The sequence below is a fragment of the Pholis gunnellus genome (assembly GCF_910591455.1).
Source record: "Pholis gunnellus genome assembly, chromosome: 9".
NCBI lineage: Eukaryota > Metazoa > Chordata > Actinopteri > Perciformes > Pholidae > Pholis > Pholis gunnellus.
In genome coordinates this window covers 25,032,374-25,060,258 of record NC_136535.1, presented here as the reverse complement: position 1 = coordinate 25,060,258, position 27,885 = coordinate 25,032,374, and the positions used below count along the sequence as shown (strand labels likewise).

The window sequence follows — 27,885 nt, the reverse complement described above, 5'->3', positions numbered from 1 at the left end:
TTCCAGGCAGCCGTTTGTTTTGAATTCATGCCAGTATTGTATGAAAATCAGCTTGCAGAGAGTTGAAACTTACTTGTGACAGGTAATTCATCACTGAAAACAATTAGTTTTCTATATTCTGAAGGTCAATTATTTTCAGTTGCCAATGGTAACTGTTAAATAACTCGGTGGAAACACGTTTTTGTTTGAGTGTTCAATGTCAATGTTCACAAAATTCTCTGCTTCATTTACATTTTTTCATGTAATAACCATGGGAACCTTTTTCAAATCAGATTTTTTGACACACAGGAAGTCAAATAATACATGTATGGTATGACGTATTGGATAGATGGTCAGGAGTCATAATTAATAATTAAGAGGTATAATTTATATAAGTTTATATGCACAGTTAATAGTAAAACATGCATGGAACTTTGAAACATTAGAGAAAGGTAGAAATACAATGATTGTTTTTCAGATGGAGTTTGTATTAAACCTCAAAACCTTTTTGGTACAGACTGAAATGAAATGTGAAATGTATAAATTGAATGTCTGGTCAGACTTTGTAAGAAAACATTTAACACTTGAGAAGTTTGTCCTCCTTTGCTTAACGAAACCTTGAATATATTTTTGACACACTTCAAAAATAACTATAAATCTTAGGGCTTGGGAGAAGATATCAAGTATTTTCAAGTCTAAAAGTTTACATCTACGCAAAATACTGAGTCGTTGGTGTTAAAGTTTGTTTTGATTTTGTCAAGTGGAGTCTTAAGTCATGAAATTCGTATATATCTACGGTGATTACATTTCAAAATGATGTATTTAATCTTTAACAAACAATCATGGCAATTATTTGCTTCTGTATAAATTGTAGCTACTTTTGAAGTTTTCAGTGTTTAATGGCATAATGATTTAAATGTTACTTCAAAAGCTTTTCTCCCGTGACAAGAGTAGAACTGTTGGGGAAAATACTCGGTCCATGTTTGGCATGATGATATACTTTTAAAGATGTTATGCATCACAAAATGCTGCATTGCCTTTCAGCAGCTGTATATTTGTAAAAATATTATCGGCCATGAAATACTCCCATATCTGTCACACCTTGATTAAAATAAGCTTTTTTTTCTAAACGTACTTCTGCACAGGGGGATCTTTTGTGCTCTGATTAAAGTTCCGTCCAATAACGCCGTGACTCTAATTTACGAATTTCTCATCACAAAGAGCTCACTGAGATAAATAGAAGCGATCGAGTCAGACGGGGGAGGCTATCTACTTTCATGCGCCATCAAATTACTCGATGGACTCAAATTTAGGGAGGCGACCTCTCAATGACACCTGTTCCATTAGCGGCACCTTGTTCAGTAATTGAGCTCTTGGTGGGTAGTTAAATTGGTTTGTTGGGACTTCGGGGAGGCAGAGCTTTGCCAGACTAACGTAGCCGTTAATGACCTTTGTTGTTGTGGCCGTGGTGATGCTGGTGCCTCCCTATAGGACTGAAGCAGGCACTACTTACTGTGGGAACTCAGGGTTATAGAGAGTGGGCTGGAGAATGCCGGCAGGAAAGACTGGAAAAGAGATAAAGAAACCAACATGAGGGAGGTGGTCCAGATACAGCTCGTATGAATATCACACACTCTGGTTTCAGAATAAGTAGGAAATGTTTTTTTTTTTATCAAAGTCACAGTGATACAGTCTCCTTTAGATGGAAAACGACAGTTAGGAGGAAATGGAAATCACTGATGCCTTAAAGCCGCGATAGTGCAGCTGCTATAGAGGACGATGACAGAAAGTCTCTCGATTTGCCCAAATTTCTGTGAGCACAGAGCACAAATACAAATCAGTCTCCTCAGCAGCAGCAACTATTTGCTTCATGCAGAGGAATCTGCATTCACCAACGACTTCTTAACCTCTTCCAGTAGCTTTAAAATCATCATATACAGAGTATTATCATTGGACTTATCACAGGATGACAGCGGCACGTTGAGTTAATTTAAGATTAATTTAACAAAATAAGAATATGTGTCTCATAGAAAAAGATGCAAAAGATTGTATTGGTGTGGAATTTGGTAATGGACTGATAATCTACTATCTACATTTTGATAATTGATTGGTTCCAGCAAGGCGGCAACCTCCGGTTCTACCAATTGAAACTGATGCTTCATGTGTTAAAGCTGCATTCTCTCTAATGTCCACCAGGGGGCGACTCCTCTGGTTGTATAGAAGTCTATGAGAAAATGACTCTACTTCTCTCTTGATTTATTACCTCAGTAAACATTGTAAACATGAGTTTATGGTCTCAATCTCTAGTTTCAAGTCTTCTTCAATATTCATTTTCCCCAGAGGATGACTCCTAATGACTTAAGTGATCCCCTGACTTTTCATCTAGCGCCACCAGCAGGTCAGAGTTTTCACTTTTCCTGTGAAATCTACAAGGAGGTTTAAGAAAAATATTAGTACAGACATTCACATTCCCCTCAGGATGAGTTGTAATGAATCTTAATAACTTCGGTGATCCTCTGACTTTTCCCAGTGGATCTATCTGCAACACTTCCCATCAGCCTCAGCTTAATCTCTATAAACAGATTCTGCATTGTTATGCAAAGAAATACGGATTATAAAAGGGAAACTACCTTTAGAGAAGAATGTTTACCGAATGTTCATTTCCTTTTTAATTTTTTACTGTAAGAGCGAGAACAGTTGTAACCGAGGATATCGGTCATTCTTTAAAAAGGTACTAGCTCCGCCGATAATGTAAAATGTCCTAATCGGTTGACCTCTAGTTCCCGGGGGATTGGCCTCAGCTGTACTTTGTACTAATAAGCAAATATTAGCATGCTGAACTAGGATGGCGTTAGCATGTTAGCATTATAGTTTAGCACAAAGCACCACAGCCTCACGTGGCTGCTAGCAAGGCTGTAGACTCTCTGTTCATATTTTTATGGACAAATAAAATAATCGAAAAAAAATAGTTACGAATTAATTTGGTAATTTCAATAACTATGACTGCAGTCGTAAAGTATGTGCATGTAGGTAGTTCGGATTTAGCATAATTCATTTACTTTATACAGTATATATTTAAAAAAATCCACCATGTTCGGGAGCTACTTTAAATTTAATCTCTTTCCTCGTCTCCTTATCTTCAAACCTGAACCTGATTCTAGAAATGTAATAAAGAGATGGAGGTAAAAACTTAAGTGGGCAATATTAATTTGATTTAAATAAAAAGAAGAGTAGGAAAGTGAATACAGAGATGAGAACTGAAGTGGCTGGTTGAAGTGAGTGAAATAATGTGTGTGGGTTCAGAAAAAAGGAAAAAGAAATGACCCAGGGGGCTCTGATGACTGTGTTTTTCTCCGACTCCTCCTGTCCTCTAGCATCAGCTTGCGAGCACGCCATCGATTTTTTTGCGAGAGATTTAATCCAGCTGGCAGGCAGACACAGACGAGCAGGCCGATCACGGTGGAAGATGAGGGGGGGGGGAGTGGAGAAGGGAGGGGGTGACAGTGCAAGGCCAGATTTGTTAAAAACTCGGGACGGTGTTGCCGCTTGTTTTTAGCTCCGGGGAGGTATTAAGCATGTGAGGTGCAGATCAGAGGAGAAAGTGAGCGATGAGACGGAATATGATATGAGGAGGTGGACGCTTTTTTTTTTATTTCCCTCTAAGCGAACGGCATGTTTGACATGTTTGAAAAAAACAGGCGTCAACATGGTGTAATTGCGTGTAACTAATGCGCGGTCCGTGTTGTGGTGCAGAATGGCAATGAAGAGTCACGCACTCACCCATTTGGTTCTTGTTAGGGAGGTAGTAGGCATTAAGGGCCTGAGGGGGGAGAAGCCACCTGGGGAGAGTAGCATCAAACAAACAGGGTTTTAAAAGATGGGATCCCTCACACACACACACACACACACACACACACACACACACACACACACACACACACACACACACACACACACACACACACACACAAACACTAAAATCACCAATTTACTTGAAAAAACAGCTGATACCTGAACAAAATCCCGAACACTTCTCTGTTTGTCTTTGAGTGTTTGAGCCCTTTATTATACGCTTTCCGTAAGCCCGCATTTCTGCAGACTTTGCCCAAAGGGAATTACCCACAATTCATAGCAATATGACGTTAAACACAGGGTTATTAGTGGAAGCAGGAAACATAAAAAAACAAGGTAAACAAAGAGGATCAGCCTGGCAAATTACATATACTCTGAAACAATGAGGATTAAAGGTGGAACATACACACCTTATTTATCGAAGCTGTTCTGACGTAAACAAGTAAATCGATTATTTGCTGTCTCGTGAGGCAAAGAGCCTGGAAGACCTGAACCCCTGGAACTTAATTGGCGTCACCTGTTAATTGGTTTATGGACATTGGGATCGGGTTTCTCTCTAAACCCCCCTGGTGGGAAATACTCAGTGTGTGCGGTCCCACGGCAAAAGTTCCTCCGCTCAAACCGGACAGTTCCTTTATAGTAATCCACTTAAAGCCAGACCAATCGATTGGCTGCAAAAATCCCCCCAAAAAATGTCTCGCTGTGAGAGTGTGCGATGCCCTTGTGTTCTATAGGAGTGAAAGACTGATGGCTCTGCAGTGACTGTGGAGACAAAACACCGCGACGAAGAGGAGGAGGAGGAGGAGATGTGTTTCTCCTTTATTTATTTCCCGGCGACAACACAAGAGTGAGTGATGAAAGGTTCACTTTATTTTGGGTGATAAAGGAAAGGAGTGTGTGATTTAACTCTTCAGGGCGTCAAGTGTGGGCTAATGACGCCGTGGTTTCCAGCACCTTGGAATACTAATGTGACTGTAATGTGTTGTTGTGGCAGAGAGAACACTCAATCCAGGGGTTTCAGTTTATTTTCTGTTGAAAAAATGAAACCGCATGTCCCACAGCACTTTTCATGCAGCCTGGCTTGCTGTAGATAAGTAAATCAAATGGATTTTCTCCAGCTGAGTGTGTCGATTTCGGTATCTGTTGGTTTAATTTAGAGGCGCATCAACAAACGTGTCAAACTTAAAAAAAAAAAAGAAGGGACAGACGTTAAGGCGTGTCAAACATATTAAGAGACGCGACCGTGGCGTCCGGCGTGAGGCCTCAGCTGCGTGAGCTCAGGCTGGATTTCACATATATTAACTTCCTTTAATTGCTTGGCGCCGCATGTCGGTAAAATGAGATTAACAGGCCGGGGGAAGCTCGTGTTACCGCGGGGAGGAGACGATGACACTCACGCATTCTTGTCCACTTCTTCCCGGATCTTCTTGACTGACAGCTTGATGTTGAAGTTGATGCTGTTGAGGATGTTCTTGAAATACGTCTTCTCGTCCACATCGAACTGCGGAAACAACAGATATGAAGTTATTGTGAGTTTGTCTGTTTGCTACGTATTATAGGAGGAGTTTGACATGTTATTGACAGGATTATTATTACACTTTCACCTTTCCGTCCCACATTTAAACTCATTCCACTCGTCCCAAGATGTTCAGCACATGTGTCTGTTTATACCATTGCCCCCCCGGCTAGTTTTTTGACAGCTGAGGTTTTACATTCGCCTCCTGGTTGCATCGACATACTTAAAGTAGGATATTGATTCGAGTTAATTTAATACCAGAGAGAGAGAGAGCGAGAGAGAGAGAGAGAGAGACAGAGAGAGAGAGAGACACAGAGAGAGAGACAGAGAGAGAGAGAGACAGAGAGAGAGAGAGACAGAGAGAGAGACAGAGAGAGAGACAGAGAGAGAGAGAGACAGAGAGAGAGAGAGACAGAGAGAGAGAGACAGAGAGAGAGACAGAGAGAGAGAGAGACACAGAGAGAGAGACAGAGAGAGAGAGAGACAGAGAGAGAGAGAGACAGAGAGAGAGACAGAGAGAGAGACAGAGAGAGAGAGAGACAGAGAGAGAGAGACAGAGAGAGACAGAGAGAGAGAGAATTTGCTTGTGTGTGGTGAGGACAGGAAGTTCATGACTCACCCCGTATTCTTGATCTATGAGCTCAGGTTTGAGCATGAAGTCCGGGTATCCCGTCATCACCATCATGTGCTTCAGCTGGGAGAGAAGAAGAAGAAGAGAGGGATGGAGGAAGTGGAGGAGAAAACTGGTCCAACGTCACCCCACATCCACTTGTGGTAACTAATACCCAGACACAAACACAAACACACACACACACACACACGCACATCAACTAATCAAGCAAACTCAATGTAATAGGATTACAGGGAAGCTCTTTGTATTCAGCATGGCCCTCTAAAAGGATTATAACTTCAGATTGTAAAAGTATTAGACGGGATATCTTGCGGTGCAGACCCTAAACCGGCACCGCAGAGAGATCCGGATTAGGTCGATCCCCACTTCTCAATGTCAAGCCCTTGATGTATTCTATCACACACTTCCATCTAACCAAGCAATCAATCAAACGCCCCGGAAAAAGAAAAAAAAAAAGGAATTGCAAAAGAAATAATGAAATCCTTTTTCAAATACTAATCGGATCTGACGGCGAGCGGTGTTGTGGGATGCAGAAGCAGAGTGAGGCTCTGAACCTTTGCCCTGGCAGCCTCCTTGGTGGCTTCATCCATCCAGTCCAGATCCTGCAGCCGGAGGTCCAGCGAGTGCTTTATGTCCTCTACCAGCTCCTGGACCTGGAGGGATTTCACATGGATTTATAGATACACTTTTATTGAGCACATTAGATCATATTTCACATTAAATATTTCTGCATTCTGCATTTTTTTTCTCACACTAAAAAGTCCCACTGAGTGAGAATAAAACAAAAGCGAGGAGCACGATCAGAAAGCTGCTGGTGTGCTGTTGACATTTAAAAAGGTAGAGTCGGTAATGTTGAGAAACTAGGTTGAAGCACGCTAGATTTAAAAATGATCCAAACCTAAAAACTCTTTTCCAAATGAAAGTAGTGAGTAGCTCCAAAAGTTGCTAAATTTAGCGTGACGGCAACACCGACATCTCACCAGAAAACCCCAAAAATGAACGTAAATAACAAACATGGCTATTATTGATTCTCACAGCTTGTAAGATAGCAGCTTGAGGAAGATGAGCGATGAGTGAACGGGCAGAATGAAGGCAGGTAGACCGTCCAATCATTACATTCGGACCAAATCCATTAATTGGACGAGCTTATTGAATTCCTGAGACAGCCGCAGATACCAGGTTTTGTTTTTGTCAGAGCATCATTGATCGCTGTCAGGACGTAAAATATTCAAAAAGGATTTTGAAGAAGATTACAACCCTGCCTTTAATGCAAGAACTGTGTTCTTTAATATAAGAGTATCATAGATCACTAAAACATTTTCTCCTTACTCAGACTTCTATCTTCATATTTACCCAAGTAATTCATTGTTACTTGTGTACTTGACTCCATAATATTCTCGTCTTCATTCCATCCTGTTATTTAGTCATATATACATATATTTTAGAGAAATGCAGAGGAAACTAAAAAGTTAAAAGGTGCAATTAAAGTGGTCACGCATACTTCATGTTGTGTTACCAACAGACGATTTGGATCGAACGGTGGACTTTCTTCCACCTTCGTGAACCCACTGCTGCAGTTTCTGTGTAACGTGAAATCCCACGTCCAATATGTAATTGCCGCTGACCTTATTTGCAGCTGAAACACGCCACAAACCGCAAGTGGAAGCGTTCAACCGTCGGAGAAATTTCGATTTTGTTAACAAAAAACCCAGCATGGGACACTTCTATTTTCCAGCTGCCAACACCGACGCAAGTCAAAGTGACCGGAACGGGACGCTTTGACTTTGTCTGCGATGGCGTAAAGTTACAAGTTCAAATGAGAGTAAGCTGCAAAGCCACCGAGAAACTTTAAAGTACTGACAACGTCCTTTTTTCTTTCTTCCAAATTCCAGAAGAATCCATAAAGAGGAAGTCACCTCCACATGAATTAAATATTAGAAATCTGCTGTCAAAGCAGAATATTTGGGCTTTTTTTACATCCTTGTTTTTGTTTGTCACACCAGTAGACCTATGAACCTGAGGAAGCATATTTATAATACTGATATTAAAATACTAACATTGGCAAACCTACATTTTTCACGAGCTGCCAAATAGAAATACCAAAGCTCTTGGTTCAAAACTAATAATTGCATCATAATAAATGAAGGATCTGATATGAATGAAAGAGTTTTTTAAAGAGTTAAGTTGGAGCTGCTGGAACCACAGAAACACATTCTATCTCTTTGTCTGTGGCCTACGCTTCCATCTATGGCGCTCGTTACTTGCATACATTATACCTTATTAAAATAAACTTATGTTTTCACAGGAAACAACTTGGTTCGGTTCAGTAAAAGATTGTAAAAAAAAATGTCAGGATTAAACGTCTGCAGCCAGGAAAACAGAGTCGGGCTCAAACGGGAAGCAGAAGAAGATTAAAGGGGATTTTAATAAAGCAAACGTTCAAACTAAACTTACACAACACAGGAGGTGAGGCCGATGAGTTCAAAAGCAACAAGAAGACCCAAAAGTGGAACAATTAACCCAAAAATCTATAAAACTACCAACATTCAAAAGTGAGCAACTGAAAATTCTGTCCAGAAATGAGCAAAATGACAAATAAAACAGGATCATGTACACAGCCAGAAAAACATAGTAGACAAACCGACCAACAAAAGACAAAACTATAAATACACAAGAAACTAATCAGACAACAAGACTCAGGTGAGACGACAGGAGGTCATGCTGAAAGCTGATTGGTGGAAGAAACACAAGGGAACGGAGCAAAGCTGATGAAACTGATACAACTCAGGTGATGCTCGGGAAATAGGAGGGAAAAAACCCCCCAAAGACAGGAAGTGAAAGGACACAAGAGGCAGGGAACTTCAAAATAAAACATGGAAACAAACTAAACAAAAACCAAGAATATGACAAAATGGTGTGTAGGGCGGCTGACCTCTGTGTGAGAGACTGTTTGTGTCGTTTCCCTGAACCTAACAACGTTATTGATATGTCTAAGGAACAGTTTCGCCGTCCAAACTTTAAAACACACAGCAGGACCCTGTTTTGTTTCACCCCTTTTTGAATTTTTCCCATACTAAACTATATTCAAGGTTTTTTGAATGTGCAAAACTTTTCCGACATCAGTGCTTCTTGAGGAATATTTTTTACCGTCCAAACTTCCAGAAACTTTTAAAGAATTATTCCGGTGATTTTCCTCAAACTACCGCAAAACAACGTCTGACACCGGGACGCGTTGTGAGCGATTCAGGAGAACAAGAAAGCTCGTTTTTGCCCCCCCCCCACCACCCCCGCCCTCCCCTTTGACTCCCATCTCTCAGCCTCGGCTCCCCGAGACTCATTAATTCCTGTTCATGCTGCGGTAAGCAGCATCAGTGAGCCGGTCTGGGTACCTCTGGTGTTGATAATGAGGTCTCCAACCTGTTTGGACATGTCAATGTAGACGGACTCAGCTATGAGCAATGATCAGCGTGAGCACGGACAGCTGCAGTAACACAGCATAACATTTCCTATCCAGCCCACATTCTACGTTACATACAACACGGATGATGTTTAGATGCTGGATTCACTGTAGACGAGATCTTACTTACTCTACTCTTTAATTAATCAGAAAAGGCTCCACATAGCTTGAAGCATTATTGAAACTTCCACTTTAGTATCTCAGTAGAATTTTAAATTGGGAAACTTAAATATCAATTACATAGAGAGTGATTAGCGCCCATGAATGTCTCCGGTTGTGTCAGACTTGCTTCATGCTTTTATAAGTCCTGAGGTTTCGAGCGGAGATTTAAAACGATTGCGAGAGAAGAAGAAAGGCCGCTCCATGTTGGATAAAGGGCGTAGCGCATAAGAAGAAGAAGGTGAAAGGGAGATGATGGGAAGCTTAAAGAGAGAGCGCGGGGTTACAGAGGTTAGAAATGCTATTGGGAACCGTATCCCCATGTCGTCAGAGTGGACATGGCACTGAGATAAGAATACATATGGGGAGGATTAAGGTGAAGGAGAAGGGCAGAAGAGTGACTGACCAAGACGGAGAGAACAAAATAGAAACATTTTAAAAGTCTAGAGACTAGAGAGAGGATTCTGATTGGTAAGGAGGGTATTTTACTAGATGCAGGAATCAATCCAAATCATTCGGCCAAAGTGACGAACCAGAAGAGGAAAATAAAGAAACAATATTATAAGAAACAAAAAAAGGTGATGAGTTCCAGTCGCGGAAATTGTGGAAAAGTTATGAAATTCGCAAGATCAGAGAAATGTTTTAAGATTTTAAAATGTTGTTAAATGTTTTTCAGTCAGAAGTAAAGTCACGATAATTTAATTCAATGTCAACAATATTTGTGTGTAAGTCAAAGCCCACACGAAAACTGAGCTCACAACATTTAAATACGTACAGTTTGTACCGGTGTCAGAATTGCCTTTTTTTCTTACATCCCTTTTAATGTTTAACTTTACATTTTTATAGAATACTGAAGTGAAAGATGTACCACTTCTACGGTACTAACAGGAAGTGAATCTCACAGATGGACATCGATCAAACTGTGACTTTGGAATGAGAATTGAACACAATTGTGTTTTCATAGATCTTTCTCTAGTTGTTTTAACCCCAGTTTGCTTTATTTTTTTCAGCTGTAAATAACTCCTCCGTTTCCATTTCCTTTGTGGAACAATCAAAGCTTGTTTTCTGTTTTTAGATGCTGACTATTTTAAGTGTTGTTAAAGCTGCTTTAATCAATATTTTCAAATTAACAAGGAATTAAATAACTGAAATGTTCCCACTTTAAAGTGTCTTTAGGCTCATTGTATTTGCTTCTACAGCCCACAATTGACTTGTTTTTAGCAAAAAGGTTCCGATAAACCTTCTGTGAACACACTACATTCTGTAATCAAAACCCCAACCAGTGAGTGGTATTGGGGAACACCTGGAGTGCAGCCGATGGGTTGCATTAGCCTGGTGAGCTCACAGTCAGTAATGGTTGGAGTTCAGTAAAAATAGAATTGTCTGGCCCTGGTTCGGTTTTCAAATTTGGCAAGTTTAGATGTTCAGCTGGCTCGCGTCTCAATTTGAGTTTTTAATGTAATTTAAATGTCAAAAGGTTTAAATTTAAAGGCCACTTGAGTGGAATTTTGCTGCTTTCTGGATCCAATAAATTGAATGACTAGGGAGAAAACCTCTGAAAACAGGACAAAATAAAGGCCATCGGAATTCATCAATCTACGCAACGTATCCTCTTACAACGGTTCGTATGATATCCGACAAAAAGTTACTCCTCATTCCTTGAGCCTTTCTTTATGAAGACATGCAACACGTGTCACATTTCTCTTGTTGCATTCATACAGTCCTTTCAAAATAAACTTCTGTCTTCACAGGAAACTACTTAGGTTTAGGAAAAGATCGGGAAATACTTAGTTAGGTTTAGGAAAAGATCGGGAAATACTTAGTTAGGTTTAGGAAAAGATCGTGAAATACTTAGTTTAGGAAAAGATCGTGAAATACTTAGTTAGGTTTAGGAAAAGATCGTGAAATACTTAGTTTAGGAAAAGATCGTGAAATACTTAGTTTAGAAAAAGATCGTGACATACTTAGTTTAGAAAAAGATCGTGAAATACTTGGTTAGCTTTAGGAAAAGATTGCGAAAAATACTTAGTTAGGTTTAGGAAAAGCTTGTTAAATACTTAAGTTAGATTCAGGAAAAGATCGTGAAATATTTGGTTAGATTTAGCCACAAAAACGACTTAGTTACTTTTAAAAAAAGATCGGGAAATATTAATTAGGTTTAGGTAACAAAACTACTTGGTTGGGTTTTGGAAAAGATCGTTGTTTGGGTTAAATTAACTATGGAAGTGCTTTTACTGAAGTACGCAAGTTGCGTGACTAATAAATCAGCGTTTACGTCTTGTTTTAGATGGGCATTGAACAGCCGTCTCCTAGCTGATAGAGCGACGGTTGTTGGACATCCACCAAACTCTGTTGGCTTTTGCGGCCTTTATACTCCCCCCTCTCACCCTCTCTCCCCTCACCCCTCCATACCTTGGCCTTGCTCTGCGAGGAGAAGTGCTGCTGGACGAACAGGGCTCCCAGGGCCATGCCGAAGTGTTTGTTGGCTTGAGTGAGGCAGAGCCGGCCCAGCTCCAGCTGCTGCTCGGTGCCGTCGATCTCCCGAGAAAACTCGTGGATGGTGCTGCGGAAGGCGGTGGACAGGTGCTCACTTAGCGCCGCCACGATGCGCCACAGCATGTAGTTATGGAGGACCCTAGGAGGGAGGAAACAAGGAAGGAGGATGGATCAGTTATTACAAAACAAATGTATGAAAACAGTCTGTTTTGTTGCCTAAATGGTTTAAAACTGCGAGTTGGAAGAGAATAGGTTTCCCCTCGAAACGTAATTGAGAGTACATGTGATTTCGTAGGAGATGTGAGTGTATAGAACTCAACAAAGGTGCATTTTTATTTCTTATGAATTAAACATTAAACAGTGGAACAAAAACATTCTCATTTTTACTTTCAAGAGTTACATAGTTATTGTCAGACTGCGGAACAGTTCCTCGACTCTTCTTTGTAAAGTGACATCTACTGCATCTCGCTGTTATCTCCCTCCATCTGGCTCACACTTCTGTTTTTGCCATCTGCCCTCTGAGCTCCTTTTAAGAGTCACCAAAGTTAAGAGACAAAAACCCCCAAAAAAAGCAGACAGTGATGGAGAGCCAGTGGTGAGGAGTCAAGAGGGCCCGACGGTTTTAAGAACAGCTCCCCTCTAATCTTTAGTGACTCACAGCGAAAAAATGGATCATTCATTTATGCATTCAAGCTGTGTCTTCTTCCCCCTCCAGACGACGGAGCGCTGGTGAGTCCTCGTGCCCCCACTGGGTGCACACATCTACTCTGCCCTGCGGGGACAAATGCCTCCCCCATCTCCCCACATCTCCCCTCTCTCCCACTGCGAGGCTCCATGCGGACCTCAAGGCATGTTGTTTTCTTTTGTTTTTTTTCTTAAATTTTCCCGTATGCATGACAGATATTAAATCAAAAGCGCCTTGGCAACAGCAACAACCCGAGGTACCGCTTGTGAATTGAATTGACGGGGGGGGGGGGGGGTGAATAAAAGAATGAGGAGACTCAGGTGGTGCCCTTGATCATCATCACGTCAACTAATATCAGCGTGTGTTACAGGTGTGGCTGCTTTTGCTTGATTAGCTTGTGTAATTTTTGTTTTGTTTAGCTTTCATCGTCACACTTGGACAGGCGTGAGTTTATAAATGTGTGTGTGTGTGTGTGTGTGTGCGTGCGGCTACGTGTGTGATGGAAGTCATCTATATGATAATGGTGAAACTTCAGCATGTGTTGGGGTGGGAGAGGTGGGGAACATCGTTTACTTGAGGCATCTTTGAGAAAAAGTGATGACAATAACCTGGAATCAAACGTGTGGCGAGAGGGTTAACGGGAGGGTTTGGATGCATAGTATTCAGAATTCACCTGCTGATAGCTCGAGTGCAATATTAGTCGGATGTGTTCAGGTCGTATCGTGATAACAGTTTGCTGGGATTACATTTTTTAATTACAAGAATCAAGTTGTCTTCGTGGCCGTTGTTTGTTCACATTTATTTCAGGATGTTGTGAATGAAATCATCAGAAAAAGAACTAAACTTGTGCAAGCAACCTAAAGTTACTGTGAGGAACTTTTACCTGGTCCTGAACCAGTCTCAGTGTAGTCCTGATCCTCTATCAGACCTCCATCAGTAAATAGACCATCAGAGAGAAGATGGTCTGTTTCTATAGAGTTATTCTTAAAGCTCGTCATCGGAGCCACCGGGTCGGATTCTGGTGAAACCAGATGAACTCATGCAGGTTCACCAGAACCTCCTTCAGCTCAGACTCCAGCAGAGACCGGTCCACCGTGGACAGACCCAGATCCGGCTTCACATGCAGCCTTGGACCCACAGTCGGAGCTCCGGAGGGAGGAGGAGAGCTCAGCTCCTGGCAGCAGCAGCAGCAACGTCTCCTCCTCCTCCTCCTCCTTCTCCTCTCTGGGAGCCAACACCGACACCACGCTGCTGGAGACCCAGGACGTATTGCTGGACCCGCTGGAGGGAAGGGAGGCAACGGGAGAACCAGAACCAGGACCGAGAGGGGCAGACTGTCAGACCTGCTGCAGTAAAATGAGAGGTTTTCTAAAGAGTCTGGCGCTCAGAGACACTACCACTTTAGTCCACAGGGGGCGACACTAAATGAAAGTTCCTTGAAGTGACTCTAATGATGACCCAACTTCTAACATCCGACTACTTGTCCATCATTTTAACTGAACTATTCCTGTTCTGACGCTGGACCTACACCTCCTTAAAAAAAAGAAGAAACCTTCGCCGACTAAAATGGATGATTTCCCAAAACTCGATCCATTTGTCTCCGGCTCCCTAGAAAACTTCTCCCCGGGCTCAAATCACCCCGCTCTCCCCTACATGGTCACACTTGTATACGCCGGTGTTCGCTTTGTGCCGTAATGGAGTCGCAGCGGAGCTAAATGAAAGCAGAGGGCCTGACGGTGAGAGCGCCGTACAGATCAAGCAGTGGGTCTTAATCACCGGAGGACTGAGTGAAGGCTCATTAGCTGAATGGATTTTAATGGGGCTAGTTAGGAAGATGAAAAGACACTGTCCCCTTGCACTGCATCAACACATTACCACAGGTAATGACCCTGTAGGTAATGGAGGAGGGAGGGACTCCTCTATTCCAAACTTCACTTGGTAGTTTCCGGCTGACGGCAAGGAGAAACTTGAATATGTTAAATCTACACCCACAAGCAGCACAGAGGCAGAAAACCGTATTATTTATTTATTATTTCGGAGAAGACTTAATGCTGCAGACTGCACGTAGCTATACCTGAGAAAACGGAGTTGGAGGAGGATGAGTCAAACTAAAAACGGTCTTTCACCAAAAGGAGACAGCTGTTCGTGCCCCGTGTGAAACGAGAAACCGTTGATTTATTCATCACGTAACTTCTGTACGGAAGTAGCTCCACTTCTGTTATTTTAAACCAAACTACAATCTTTTCCTGAACTAAGTATTTTTCGCAATCTTTTCCTAAAGCTAACCAAGTATTTCACGATCTTTTCCTAAACCTAACTAAGTATTTCACGATCTTTTCCTAAACTAAGTATTTCACGATCTTTTCCTAAAGCTAACCAAGTATTTCACGATCTTTTTCTAAACTAAGTATTTCACGATCTTTTTCTAAACTAAGTATTTCACGATCTTTTCCTAAACTAAGTATTTCACGATCTTTTCCTGAACCTAACTCAGTATTTCACGATCTTTTCCTAAACCTAACTAAGTATTTCACGATCTTTTCCTAAACCTAACTAAGTATTTCACGATCTTTTCCTATACCCAAGCCTGTATTCATGTAACGAGTGGAGATTGACACGTGCTGCTGGACTTTTGTAGGAAAATGAGTAACTTTTTCACAAGATATCATACGAACTGTCTTATGAGGATACGTTGCCCGCTTGGGAATCAAACCTCGACAGCTTAACGTTATAGTTCCATGAAATCAAACATTTGTCGAGCCGCTTCACCTGACAAATGCTCTAAATCTACCATTAGTGTGTGTTTTTCAAAGCGGCGGACTCAGCAGAAGGTGAATCCTCGGCGGTTTCACTCATGAACACACATAATGTACCCTGAAAAACACCAGAATAAACACACTCTTTTGCTGGCCTTCAAACCACTAAGGAAAAAAAACACACACTGAATCTTCACCCACACACAAACACACACTCCGTCGAGAGTGATGGAGTTAGCAGACGGAGAGCCAGAGAGGCGAGGGAGGATGTGTGTGTGTGTGTGTGTGTGTGTGTGACGCTGGTGTTGTCATTATGCTTTCTCCTTCATTGGAGGCCTGCTCATCTGGCTAATGGGATTGGCTGCAGACATTGCAGAGCGTGTGGGACTGCGCGCACACAAACACACACACACACACACACACACACACACACAAACAGACACAGGAGGCAGAGAGAAGAAAAGAAAAGATGGATGGCAGATGAGGAGATGGAGGTGTGACTGCTCTTGTCAGTAGACTCGTATGATGAGGAAACCCATCAATGGGAGAACATGTGAGGGGTGGAGGGAGAGGACAATGAGGAGGAGGAGGAGGTCAATAGATGCACCCGTAAAGAAGGAGAGTGTGTGTTCCCACTGATTGAGGAAGGGACGGATGGGAAAATGGGAGTAGGATGGATGGGTCGAATTGTCAACCTAAGAATGAAGAGGAGAGAAAAGAAATGATGTGTAGAAGGAGAATGAAGGGTAGTAAAAGGAAGGGAGGATGATGGAGATGGCTGAGGAGAAAAACGGGTGAAAGACGGACGCAACAAAGCGAAGAATAATGTGGACAAAAACATGAAGCAGGAGAAAAAGGAGGGACGCGAAAGAGAGAAGAATGGATGAAGGAAAGGAGATAAGGTGGCAAGAAATAGGGGTAAAAAAGAAGCCAAGCAGGATAGCAGAAGGAAGGAAGATCCATTGATTTTTAACCGTCCATCATGTCATCCTGAAACACACAACTGTCCGTCACCTTCTCACCTCTCACAGCGCAAATTCTCTCCGTTCCTCCAATTTAACAATAATCCAAACTTTTCCTCTCCTGTTATTTCTCAACTTTGTTACCTCTTCAAGTGTACTCTCGGAAAGCGTGTGTGAGAGTTCTTTCTGTGGTCCATTAGTGGCCTTGAGAGGAACCAAACCTCCTCTCCATCTGCTCCACTGGACAATGATGCAACGGGCCAACACCTCTGCCACGACCCCCCCGACTCCCACCGCATGAAGCCAAACAATGGCTTCTGTGTGTGTGTGTGTGTGTGTGTGTGTGTGTTTGCAGGACTCTTTCTACGTTCTTTGTGGTTCAGACGTGCAGGAGGTTCATATAAACACAGACGTGGCTTGTTGCGCGTGTTCTTAGCCGCTTTGGCTAATTATGCGGATGGCTTAATCGTTCTTTAATCGTTCTTGTTTTGTCATGTTCAAATATACCAATATGTGGACCCGAAGTCACAGCAGACAGTGGTGTGTTTAAGGAAATCCTCATTTCTGAGGATGATTGACCTTGAACACAAACAGCCAAATATGAGCACTTGCCTTGGTTGCCATTATGTCGTTCTGTTTTTAGGGATGGAAATATTAGCTTCTACGTGTCTTAAAAAAAGAGCATAAATGAGGCGACACTGGAACGCTCGTCCTCCTGTAGCTTAGTGGTGGAGACGTGAAGTCATGTGACCGCGGTGGAGCTCCTTTATAGCCTAACGTGAGCTTTTTACTTTACACTTCAAACATCATGAGAATGGGTTTCATTTGTGAAGATTATCTCGATGAACAAAACAAGTATCGTACACGTTTGTTTGCCACAGAGATTATTTTCTGCACTAATTCAAAATGGAAAAAATCGTCTTTTTGTAAACGTTGGTTGTTGCAACGTCGTTGCCATGATGTCATTTATAGACGATACCGATGAAAGAACGTTTTGTTTTTCACTTTCTATACAGACTCCTTACTGATATTGAAATTGTGTTTCATTAAATAAATAGAATAGTAAACATATAACTATAATACACCTGACAGAGGAAGCAGCTAGAGAAGGAAGTGGATTGTGTTGTTTTTAAATTTCCGACAGGATTTCTGCACCGTCAGGGTTCAGATTCCCGGTGTTATCCCACTGTGAGTGCTAACTTCAGTTTCCCAGTGTCTGTATTTATTTGCTTGCACGAAGGCTTGTTGCTCGCTGCGGTGGAGAGACCCCTTGATGTGAGGAACCGGGGCATTTTCTAGCTCTCATGAGCTATGCTAATGAGCAACACCCCTCAGGAAATCCAATACCTCTATTCCTTCATTTGTGTGTGTGTGTGTGTGTGTGTGTGTGTGTGTAAACCTGTGTTTAAACCCCAATAAAGCACTTCCTGGGAGACGGAACCTGGAGACGGTCTGGAGGTGGGAGGAAGATGGAGAGTGAGAAAGTGAAAGACGGGGAGCAGGTGAAGAGGAGGATGACGGGAGGTGGAGAGGTGACAGAGGCGAAGATGAGGAGGAGGGATGGAAAACAATGGAAGAGGGGCAGATGGAGATGAGGGAGAGCGGCGTTGAGGAGGATTTGAGGCAGAATTGGTGGAAAGAGAGTTGAGAGGGAGACAGATGGAGAGAGCTGGGGAGCTGCAGCCGGAAGAGAAAAGAGTTTGGTGAAGAGAAACACTGAGTCACAGAAGTTACGGAGTCAGAGACGATGTCTTCAAACTGCCAAAACTACCTCCCACTGTCTTTGTACAGCAGCCCACACCCACGAGGAAAAAAAGATTTCATGTTAGGAAATATAAAGTCTCGAAAATGTATGATTTTAAAAAGGGGCTGTCTGCTAATCATGTTTTTTTTTTCGCAACCAGTGAACAGGAAGTGACCATATCTGGACTGACGAGGAGTGACGTAGAGACCTGTCAATCACTGTGTAGCCCCGCCCCTAAAGCATCCCCTGCTTTATGGTCTGTTTGACTCTAAATGGACCATCATTTACTAAATGAACATCATGCTGTATTGAAGAAGACTTGAAACTAGAGATTGAGACCATAAACTCATGTTTACAATGTTTACTGAGGTAATAAATCAAGAGAGAAGTAGAGTCATTTTCTCATAGACTTCTATACAACCAGAGGAGTCGCCCCCTGGTGGACATTAGAGAGAATGCAGGTGTAACAACCAGAGAGCTTTTATAATACATTTCAATGTTTAAATATGATTTTAACATTGTCATTATTGTGATTCACTTTTGGTGGTTGTTTTTATTTACTATTGTTATGTTTATTATTCCTAACTGTATTATTCACCAACATTTAATCACCAAAGAGCAGAATGAGCTTCTGCAGTTCAGAAGATTATTTTGACCTCTTCTACACAATTTAAAACACAAATTTGTCGAAAGCAATTAAAACCGATAATGGTGAACCGAGACATGTTTAGAGATAAACACAGCATCTTTTGTAATCACTCGCTTTACAAATGTGACTCATTTGATTCCTGAACAGAGGAGCGCTAAATACAACCGAGGGAAAATGAGGTCAATTTAAACTTCCGGGACGATCAGCTGAGTGAGTGAAAGCGCGATAAAAGGGGAGAGAAGAAAGGATGTCCGATCATGAAGGGAACAAAAAAGGCAAAGACAAGAGGATGATTGAAGTTTAGTGTAGAATCTATTTCTAAAGCCATCAGAGGGGGGATGGATGAACGGACAACTCAAAGAGAAGATTGGTAAACAAGGAGGAGAGAGATGGAGCATCGGTCCGGCTTCTACAACCTGAGGAGTGAATGAGCAGATGGACGCGACGGCGGTGACTCAATGCGTACAGTGTGTTGGAGTGTTGTGTTTATTAAAAAGTTCAATTTACCAAAAAAAAAAAAAAGGGAGAACTGCAGGAGACCAGATAGAAGAGATCAGGAACACCACAGCTGTCACACGTGAGCTAAAGAATAATCTTTATTTGTATCCTGTAAAACTGTGAAAGGACAGAAATAAGCCAAACATGTTGCATGATGCCGCTGAATATCCTTTAAAGTTACTGTGTCGTATGTAGAAAACAAGTCATTCTATAATATGTCATGAAAACGTAATAAAAGAATGAAAGTATAGTTACGTCATTACTAGAATTCTCAGCGCTACATCTCGGTGAGTTAGGATACTCTGAGGCAGTATAATCTGTCATTAAGATATAAAAACTCATATTAAAGTATGTCATGAAATGTCACTGTATAATATGTTGTTTGAATGTCATTGTATATCAAAAGAGTCTGAGTATGTTAAGGAAAAAAAGTCAGAAATTAATCACGCAATTTAAATAGAACAAAGGTCATTAAAGAGTCATCGTATAGTTTGACATTAAAATGTCTTTTAAAAGGCAAAAGAAACTTCATTTTGGTCAAAAATGACGTTTTATCATTTTTGGAACTGTAAGACCTGCTGTACCATGTGGACAAACACTGAGAACATAGTGGGCTGTGTTTGCCTTAACTATGAACATATCATGCTTTTTTTCCCACTCATGAACTGATCGTCTTCCTGCACATAAGTTTCGGTGTTTTTGACTCAGTGTTTTAGGTCGTTCAGTACACAAATGTCATATCTGATTAAAACTGATTAAAGTATTGTTTGTTCTTGTTGTTAATCTAACTATAGCCATTCATCAAAATAGCCGACTCCTGGGGGTCAAACTTTGTTGGAAATGATTTTGGATGCAGATACTAAGACACAGGAACGGGACTGTTGATTATCATTAATGTAGAAATGAATAGCATTAATGTTAGCAAAGAGACAGAACTGGAAAACTGCTCCCAGCAATCAGAACTGAGCTCAAAGCAACCAGGTAATGATCGTAAATCATCTCTAATTATCAATGATTATTATATAATATATGGCTCACTGTGATCAAAGACAAAGTGAATGATCGAGCAGAAGTTAACTAAGCATAACTAAGCTTACAACTCATTTAGCTTAAACAACTTTAAACACATTTTCAATACTCGGGTCACTTGTAACCGAAGGCCTTTGTAGGGCGATATAATTCATGACAATATAAGAAAGTCAGGATTTCACATATCATAGTTCAGAATGCATTTGATATGCAACAAAAATGTCAGATTATAGCATTTCGGAAAAAGTAAAAAAAGCTAAAAATTTCAAAATTTAAAATAAAAAGTATTTTTTGGTCGAGAACTTCATAAAAAGTCACAGTATAGTACGTCAAAAAAGTTATGATACAGTATGTAGAAGAAATAAAAACATGAATCATAGCATAGCGTGTCTAAAGAAATTCATAAAAACATCGTATAATAAGAACAAATTAAGTCCTAAAAAATAACAATCAGAAGTCTGCTGGTCGCTCGGCTCCCTACGTCGATACAAAGCTACGTCTCTAAGCTAACAAACACACGTTCATTCTTAGTTTCAGGTGTTTAATTAAAACATAGTCATAAATAATATATTCCATTTCTGCCAATTAATCCCCCTAAATGCTCCACACTGTTCCTTTAATTGATTAGTTTATTACACATCCCAGCGTATGATTGATCAACACGACACCAGTCGCTGCATTAAATCAATCACAGGTTGTAAATCTGAAAAATGGTGAGACGAGGTAATAAAAACGAACCGACACTCAGGGTGCCGCGATGGCTGGTGACTCATGAAATTACCAAAATGTCTGAATGTTCGGACGGACGGACGGACGGACGGACGGACGACGTGCATCAAGTCTCAGACGCAAATGACAAGCGAGTAATCCAGCCGCCAGTCATCCGGCCGGTCGGCCGCTGCGAGAGGGCCGAGTGCCGTTGTGTATTTGTGTCGAGCACAGCGACTATTGGCGAGCTGTCAGTCGCTGTGACACACATCCTGACGTGCAGCAGCGCCGTGAGGCCTCCCCGGGAGGCTGTCAAGAACAAGACGGGGGAGAGAAAGTCTGTGTGTGTGTGTGTGTGTGTGTGTGTGTCCATCCATGTGCGTCTGGTCTGCGTCTGCAGGTGGTAGATCGGTGTGGGTGTAGATCAATAATAATCAGCTGCAGTAGAAGTGGAAGTTCACCCAACAGACTCACCTCACACACACTCACACACACACACACACACACACACACACACACACACACACACACACACACACACAAATACATGCACAGCAGCAGCACTCAAAAAACAATCCATACACCTCGTGACATTGCATCGTAGCCCAAAACTAAAGTGGCAGCACTGAACCAAAGGAAACACACACCCACACACCAACACACACACCCACACACACCAACACACACACACACACACACACACACACACACACACACACACAAAACAACTCAAACAAAAGCGCTTACTCACGCTCAAAAAGTACAGCATCAAAAAATGCCTGCGTCTAATTTCATTGATTTTTTTTCACGTACCTTCTGCCCCCTCACCCCCAGCCTCCCCCAGCCTCCCCCCCCCCCCCCCCAGCACACCCGTCCTCTCTCTCTTTACCTCTTCGAGGTGGTCTTGATGATGTCAGAGACCTTCTGTATGTAGTCGGTGGCGAGCACCACGATCTCCTCGTCTTCTGAGAAGTTGTCGTGGAAGATTTTGTCCAGCAGGCGTTTCCAGTGAAGCTGTGGAGAGAAAAGAGGAACAAAGTTTTAGTTTAGGTCGAGTCATAAATCATTTTTTTAAATATTGACCCCATTGAGTACATTCAGTCTGATCGGTTTTAAATTATGGAGAAGTAATCAATCCACAGATTGAATTAATTCATCAAAGCGCCGCCTCACTTCTCATAAATGAGACTGAAAGATTCTCGTTTGCTTCAATTAAAATTCACAAGCTCTGAACAAAGAAACATGCAACAAGTGAAATGGACTTCATTTGACTTGTTCACTACATCAAACAGATCGTGTCCAACTTTATAATACGTGCACATATTAGTAATTACGTCATTTGCTTTCATACACTAAAAACAAACAATTTGCTTGATAATCTCGCTTTCTAGTCTGTTGTCTTTGAAGAAGTCTTTAGAAGTTCGGCTCTGCTCGACGGTGGTCACGTCCGTCACCGAGACCTTTTCCACGTCACTTCATCCAAGTTGAATTTATGAGATTTGGAACAGTTATTAAACAAATATATGTGAATTGTCTTTTTTTTTCTTGCCAGCCTTTTGCATATCTTGACGCTTAAAGGTTTGCGCTTGGTTAACGTTGTGAAACGGTCGCGGTTAAGTTCGTGAAGTTTAGAAAAAAATGGTTTGCAGGCTCGTAACATGTCGTCATGTTTGTTTCAAATGGGACACGAACCCCGGCCTCCCGATTAGAAGCCCCATGGTTTAATGACGAAATGGATGGCTTTAAATTTAAATCAATCAAAAAAAAAAACCTCCTTCATCTCGTTCCAACAACCAGCGATGGTTCAGACAGGAGGCTGATGTTCGATCCGTCCATGTTTTTGACACGTAACTCGCCAACTTAAGTATCGTCACTTCGGTGGCTATTTGAACCCAAACGACGATCTTTTCTAAAACCTAACTACGTATTTCTGTTGCCTAAACCTGACGGATGAAGACGGATATTTATTTGAAACAGACTGTATGCATGAAACCGGTCAATTCTAGACTAATTGCGATCGGCACGAACTTCCTCAAATCCTCAACAGCGATCTACTTTAAATTCCATCGTTTTACTTTTTCTATTTACTTTGCTTCTTGGGAACAATGTTGTTTTTGGTTGTTAGCTGTTTGCTTGCCAGCATCCTTGTAACTCTAATTACATTTTTTTTTTTTTTTTTTACAGTAAAAGCAAATAAATTGCAGCAAAACACTGAAGCCATTCATCTGCTGGAATCTCTGTCCTCTAATCTGCTTCTCCTTTGTCTTGTCAGCATCGTGTCGTTTTTTCTGTCCGACGACCTAAAAATCAAACTCTTTATCTTCGTCTCACAAGAAGCCCAGTTCCCATCTCTCCTCCTTCCCTCCTTCCCTCCTTTCCTCATCCTCCCCTCCCTCGAACATGAAACATCTTGAGGATTTCATGTCAGTGTTCCCGCTGCTTCAGAGGAGAGCCTCCTCCCCCTCCTCTCCTCCCCCCTGCCTGGGTCTCCAGTGTCTCCCCCTCTCCTCTCTCCTCCCTCCATCATTTCCAACATTTACCATTTCCTCCTTTTCTCTTTACTTACTCCTTTCATTCCATCGCTCAACCTCCACGTCTATCCCCGCAGGGCGGACAGCTTTTTGTGAGTCGCTTTGGCCTCTGTGTGTGTGTGTGTGTGTGTGTGTGTGTGTGTAGCGCTTCACCACTCCCTCCCTCACCCAAACACACACACACACACACACACACATTCGCCACACTTCTTAAAATGCTCAGTTGGAGTTCAAGTCTTAATCCATCACGTCTGCTTCTACACAAAATGCACGGCACACACACATACACACACACACACACACGTATAGATGATGTTTTTTTTATGTGTGTGTGTGTGTGTGTGTGTGTGTGCAGCACTCACACTGGGAGCGAGGCGCTGTAACTGCCGGAGGGTGATGCGGTTATACATGGTGCTGATGTCCTTTCTTTGGTCATCATATTCTGACACAGTGATCTGGAGAGAGAGAGGAGATTTTTACTCAACACTGCTCAAACACACACACACACACACACACACACACACACACACACACACACACACACACACACACACACACACACGCACACGCTCATGCATGTGCATGAACAAGCAACACGCAAATCAGCTCACATTGGCCAGACGCGTCTCCAGCTGTATGATCTCCTTGGACTTCTGCGTGGCGTTGTGAGCCCCCAGCATGCTCAGCAAGCGCTCCATCAGGGCCTTGTACGCCGCCAGGATCTGAGAGGCACAATGACATCAGCGCTAATAGACGAGAGGAGCTGCGACATCACCGGTAATGGCCGGTGACGGGGTGACATGTGGCAAAGTGGACGGGATAACAAAAGCACAGCGGGGCGACAGAGGAAAACAGGTGGATTGATGAGGAAGAGAGAGAGTCCGGAGGACAGCTGGAGGAGGGGAAAAAGAAAAGAAAAGGAGGGAGGTAGGAGGGGAGGAGATAAGAAGATAAGAGGAAGTCAAGTATAAGGGAAAGGAAGGAAAAGATGAAGGAAGGAGGGAGAGAAGGTGGGAGGAAGAGTGTGGGTTGAGCATAGACTGTAGATAAGAAGTGGACGTTCTCGTCGTGACGCCACTCATTGGTTTGTAGGCTGATGTTTTGAAGCCTCGAGTTCGGCGCCATCTTGAATTTTTGCAACCGGTGAACAGTGAAAGTGACCATATTTGGAATGTGGAGGATTGACATAGAGACGCCGTATATGTCACTGGTAGAAACCTGTCAATCACTGTGTAGCCCCGCCCCTAAAGCATCCCCTGCTTTATGGTCTGTTTGACTCTAAATCAGGGGTGTCAAACTCATTGTTGCTCTGGGGCCGCATCGGCATCATGGTTGCCCCCAAAGGGCCGGTTTTCGCCGGGGGGGGGGGGGTGCTGCTGCTCCTTCGTCGTCGTCGTCGTCGGGGGGGGGGGGGGGGGGTGCTGCCGCCACATACGCTGGTGGAGGTGTGTGCGCGCGGATCGGGGAGGAGCTCCGCCGTGCGCGATTTCCATTTTTTTTTTTTTTGCTGGTAGATTCGCGGGCCACATAAAATGACGTGGCGGGCCGGATCCGGCCCGCGGGCCGTATGTTTGACACCCCTGCTCTAAATGGACAATCATTTACTAAATGAACATCATGCTGTATTGAAGAAGACTTGAAACTAGAGATTGAGACCATAAACTCATGTTTACAATGTTTACTGAGGTAATAAATCAAGAGAGAAGTAGAGTCATTTTCTCATAGACTTCTATACAACCAGAGGAGTCGCCCCCTGGTGGACACTAGAGAGAATGCAGCTTTAACACATGAAGCATCGGCTTCACTTTTCAGAACCGGAGGTTGCCGTCTGGGATTGAGGGAAACAGGAAGTGAGGAAATAAAGAAGAATTCAGGGAGAAAATAAGATGATTGGAAGTAGAGCATTTGGGAGGGATAACTAAAATGGAAAAGAAAAGTTGTGAAGAAAGGAAAGGAAAAAAGGAGAGATTGAAGGGTGATGACAGAAAGAGGGAGATGATGGGATGGCGTTGAAGATGAGCATGTTTACCTTCATACTGTCCTCGTCCTCTCCCAGGTAGAGGCTCCTCTCGGGCAGCGTGAGGCCCTCCTGATCCACCTGCACACACACACAGTCAGCACATTCATTCTGGTCTGTTGTCACATGTGTGTCGCTCAGCTCTCAACAGATGTACACTCAGATGATCGGTTAATATTTCAATAATCCGTATATCTGTAAATCTGTATCAGTCAATATCTGTGTCGAACTGTCATCTTTTATTAAATCTTATATTATTTTAACTTTAATATGGTTGCTGTTCGGCACAATGTTTGAATGTTTGATATAAACTATATGATTAATTATTATTTTATGAGCCTCACTGACTTCTAAAGTCCATTTGATAAACGGTCTTTTCTTTTTTATATCTTGGAGATTTATGGTTTTCAAAGGCCAGATCCAGTATTGGTTGTTCCCCCTGATAATAGTCTGTTAAAATGACTTTTTTCAAACTGTGCATCAAACCAGATGTTACAAACCTCTGGATGTCCGTCTATAAAAACTTAAACGAAACCAAAGTTAAAATATTAAGTTCAAGGCTGAACCCCAAAACCCGCCGGCGGGATAGAAAAGCATGTTCGCCAAACCTGCACCGTTCATCACAACCGCTGTAAAAACTCTCATAATCGTCAGCTTTTCATCTTTCCGACGGTCCTTGAACACATCGTGTGTGACAACGCTTCCCTCAGAAAACTTAACCGAATCTAAGCTTACAATTGTGATATTTCATCAAAAACATTTTATTCTACATGACTCATTTAAAATTCCGTAGTAGCCAGATCCTGTAAAAAATATTAAATTCTGAGTTCCTCAGCGTAACGAGGAAGCCAAGATTGATTTGGATGAGACCAACAGTTACACGACAAAGAGTCAGTGATGACACTTGTGGCAACTTGGATACATGTTGGACACACAGATTCCATTGTTTTCCAATTTTTGTAAAATAAATTATCAAAGAAATTCAACTTGCGTTCTTTTTTATGATTTATGGCATTATAACTGTGTTATTCTGCAGTAAAGACATGTTTTAGTTCTCTCTGCTTCTAGCCAATACGTGTCATGTGACGCTACTAGAATAACACACTCAGAAACTCAAACTTTTCTCACCCTGATTGCGTTCCTGGAGGAGTTTTTGTCGTCCACATTGACAGTGAGGGAGAAGAAGACGGCGGTGCTGTAAACACCCTGGGTCCTGTACAGAAGCTCGTTGAAGTCCGGCCTCAGCGGGGCGTCCTCCCTCTCCCACCCGGCGGCACCGGGAGGAGCCCCGACCAGGTCCCACCCGCCGCAGCTGTCTATCACCTCCGTCATGGGGTCAGATCCCAACTTGTCGATCTCCTGGATGCTCACGCAGGACCGATAGAACTCCTTGACCTTGCGCTCGGCCGAGTCCGCGCCGCGCCGCCGTATCGGCTCCAGCAGGAGGCGCTGCAGCTTCTCCTCGTTGTGCTCCCCGATGGCGGTGATGATGCCGTAGCTGAGCTTGTCGTCCGGGATGCCGTGGCGCCTCAGCCAGCCGCCGCACGCGAAGGAGTAGAAGTCCTGGCAGGGTTGGATGGTCGGGTCAATATTGGCCTGAACGAAGCGCGCCGCCCGCAGCAGGGATCGCTTGCGTTGGCAGTCCTGCCGGCACTGCGGGTCCTGCTGGGCGTCCAGGGAAATGTACTTGAGCGCCAGCATGCTGCCCAAGATGACGCACATGCCCGCCGCGAAGACCAGCGCGGAGAGGAGGCAGATCTCCCTCCGGCTCCACCGGGGAAGCCCCCCGCCGCTGCTGGTGCTGCTCAGGTCTCGGTTTCGGCCGTTTGACGTCGTCCCTCCCCGGGTCCGTCCCATGTGTCGGTCCAGGCTGCCCCCCAGGTGAAGGGTCATGCCGTTGCTGAGGATGTCGCTGCTGTAGCGGCCGCCATATTTCACTTCCTGGAACTCATCGTAGTGGGCAGTTAGTGAGTACGTCTTCTCCATGGCAATGGGCTGACACCAGGCGAGAAGTACTGTGGGAGCCGGGCGTAGACAGACAAAGGGATGAAAGTTGTTTTTATGTCGAGTGTGCAGCCATGATTACTTCCACCAAAGGGCAAAACACTGAAGTGATGTCAAAAATCCCGTCGGCCCTCTTTAAGCAAAGTCTCCTTTATTCTTTTCAAATCAAAAGCCAGCAAAGCGAAGGGCTCCCATTGTGCAGGAGGAATCTC

The 27,885-nt window shown here is 42.9% G+C and overlaps 1 protein-coding gene across 1 annotated transcript in view; it reads right to left on the bottom strand.

The window, feature by feature from the left end:
• ecel1 (endothelin converting enzyme-like 1) overlaps positions 1 to 27,655 on the bottom strand; it is a gene marked incomplete at both ends in the record, with an annotated part of 34,935 nt that extends 7,280 nt beyond the window's left edge. The window contains 11 exons of the mRNA XM_079166802.1: positions 1,493 to 1,544; positions 3,760 to 3,818; positions 5,229 to 5,332; positions 5,967 to 6,041; positions 6,533 to 6,631; positions 12,007 to 12,229; positions 22,011 to 22,135; positions 24,015 to 24,107; positions 24,264 to 24,374; positions 25,682 to 25,750; positions 26,798 to 27,655. Of these exons, the coding sequence (XP_079022928.1) occupies positions 1,493 to 1,544; positions 3,760 to 3,818; positions 5,229 to 5,332; positions 5,967 to 6,041; positions 6,533 to 6,631; positions 12,007 to 12,229; positions 22,011 to 22,135; positions 24,015 to 24,107; positions 24,264 to 24,374; positions 25,682 to 25,750; positions 26,798 to 27,655 (1,868 nt within the window). The remainder of the gene's footprint in view (positions 1 to 1,492; positions 1,545 to 3,759; positions 3,819 to 5,228; positions 5,333 to 5,966; positions 6,042 to 6,532; positions 6,632 to 12,006; positions 12,230 to 22,010; positions 22,136 to 24,014; positions 24,108 to 24,263; positions 24,375 to 25,681; positions 25,751 to 26,797) is intronic.
• Positions 27,656 to 27,885: the final 230 nt, after the last annotated feature.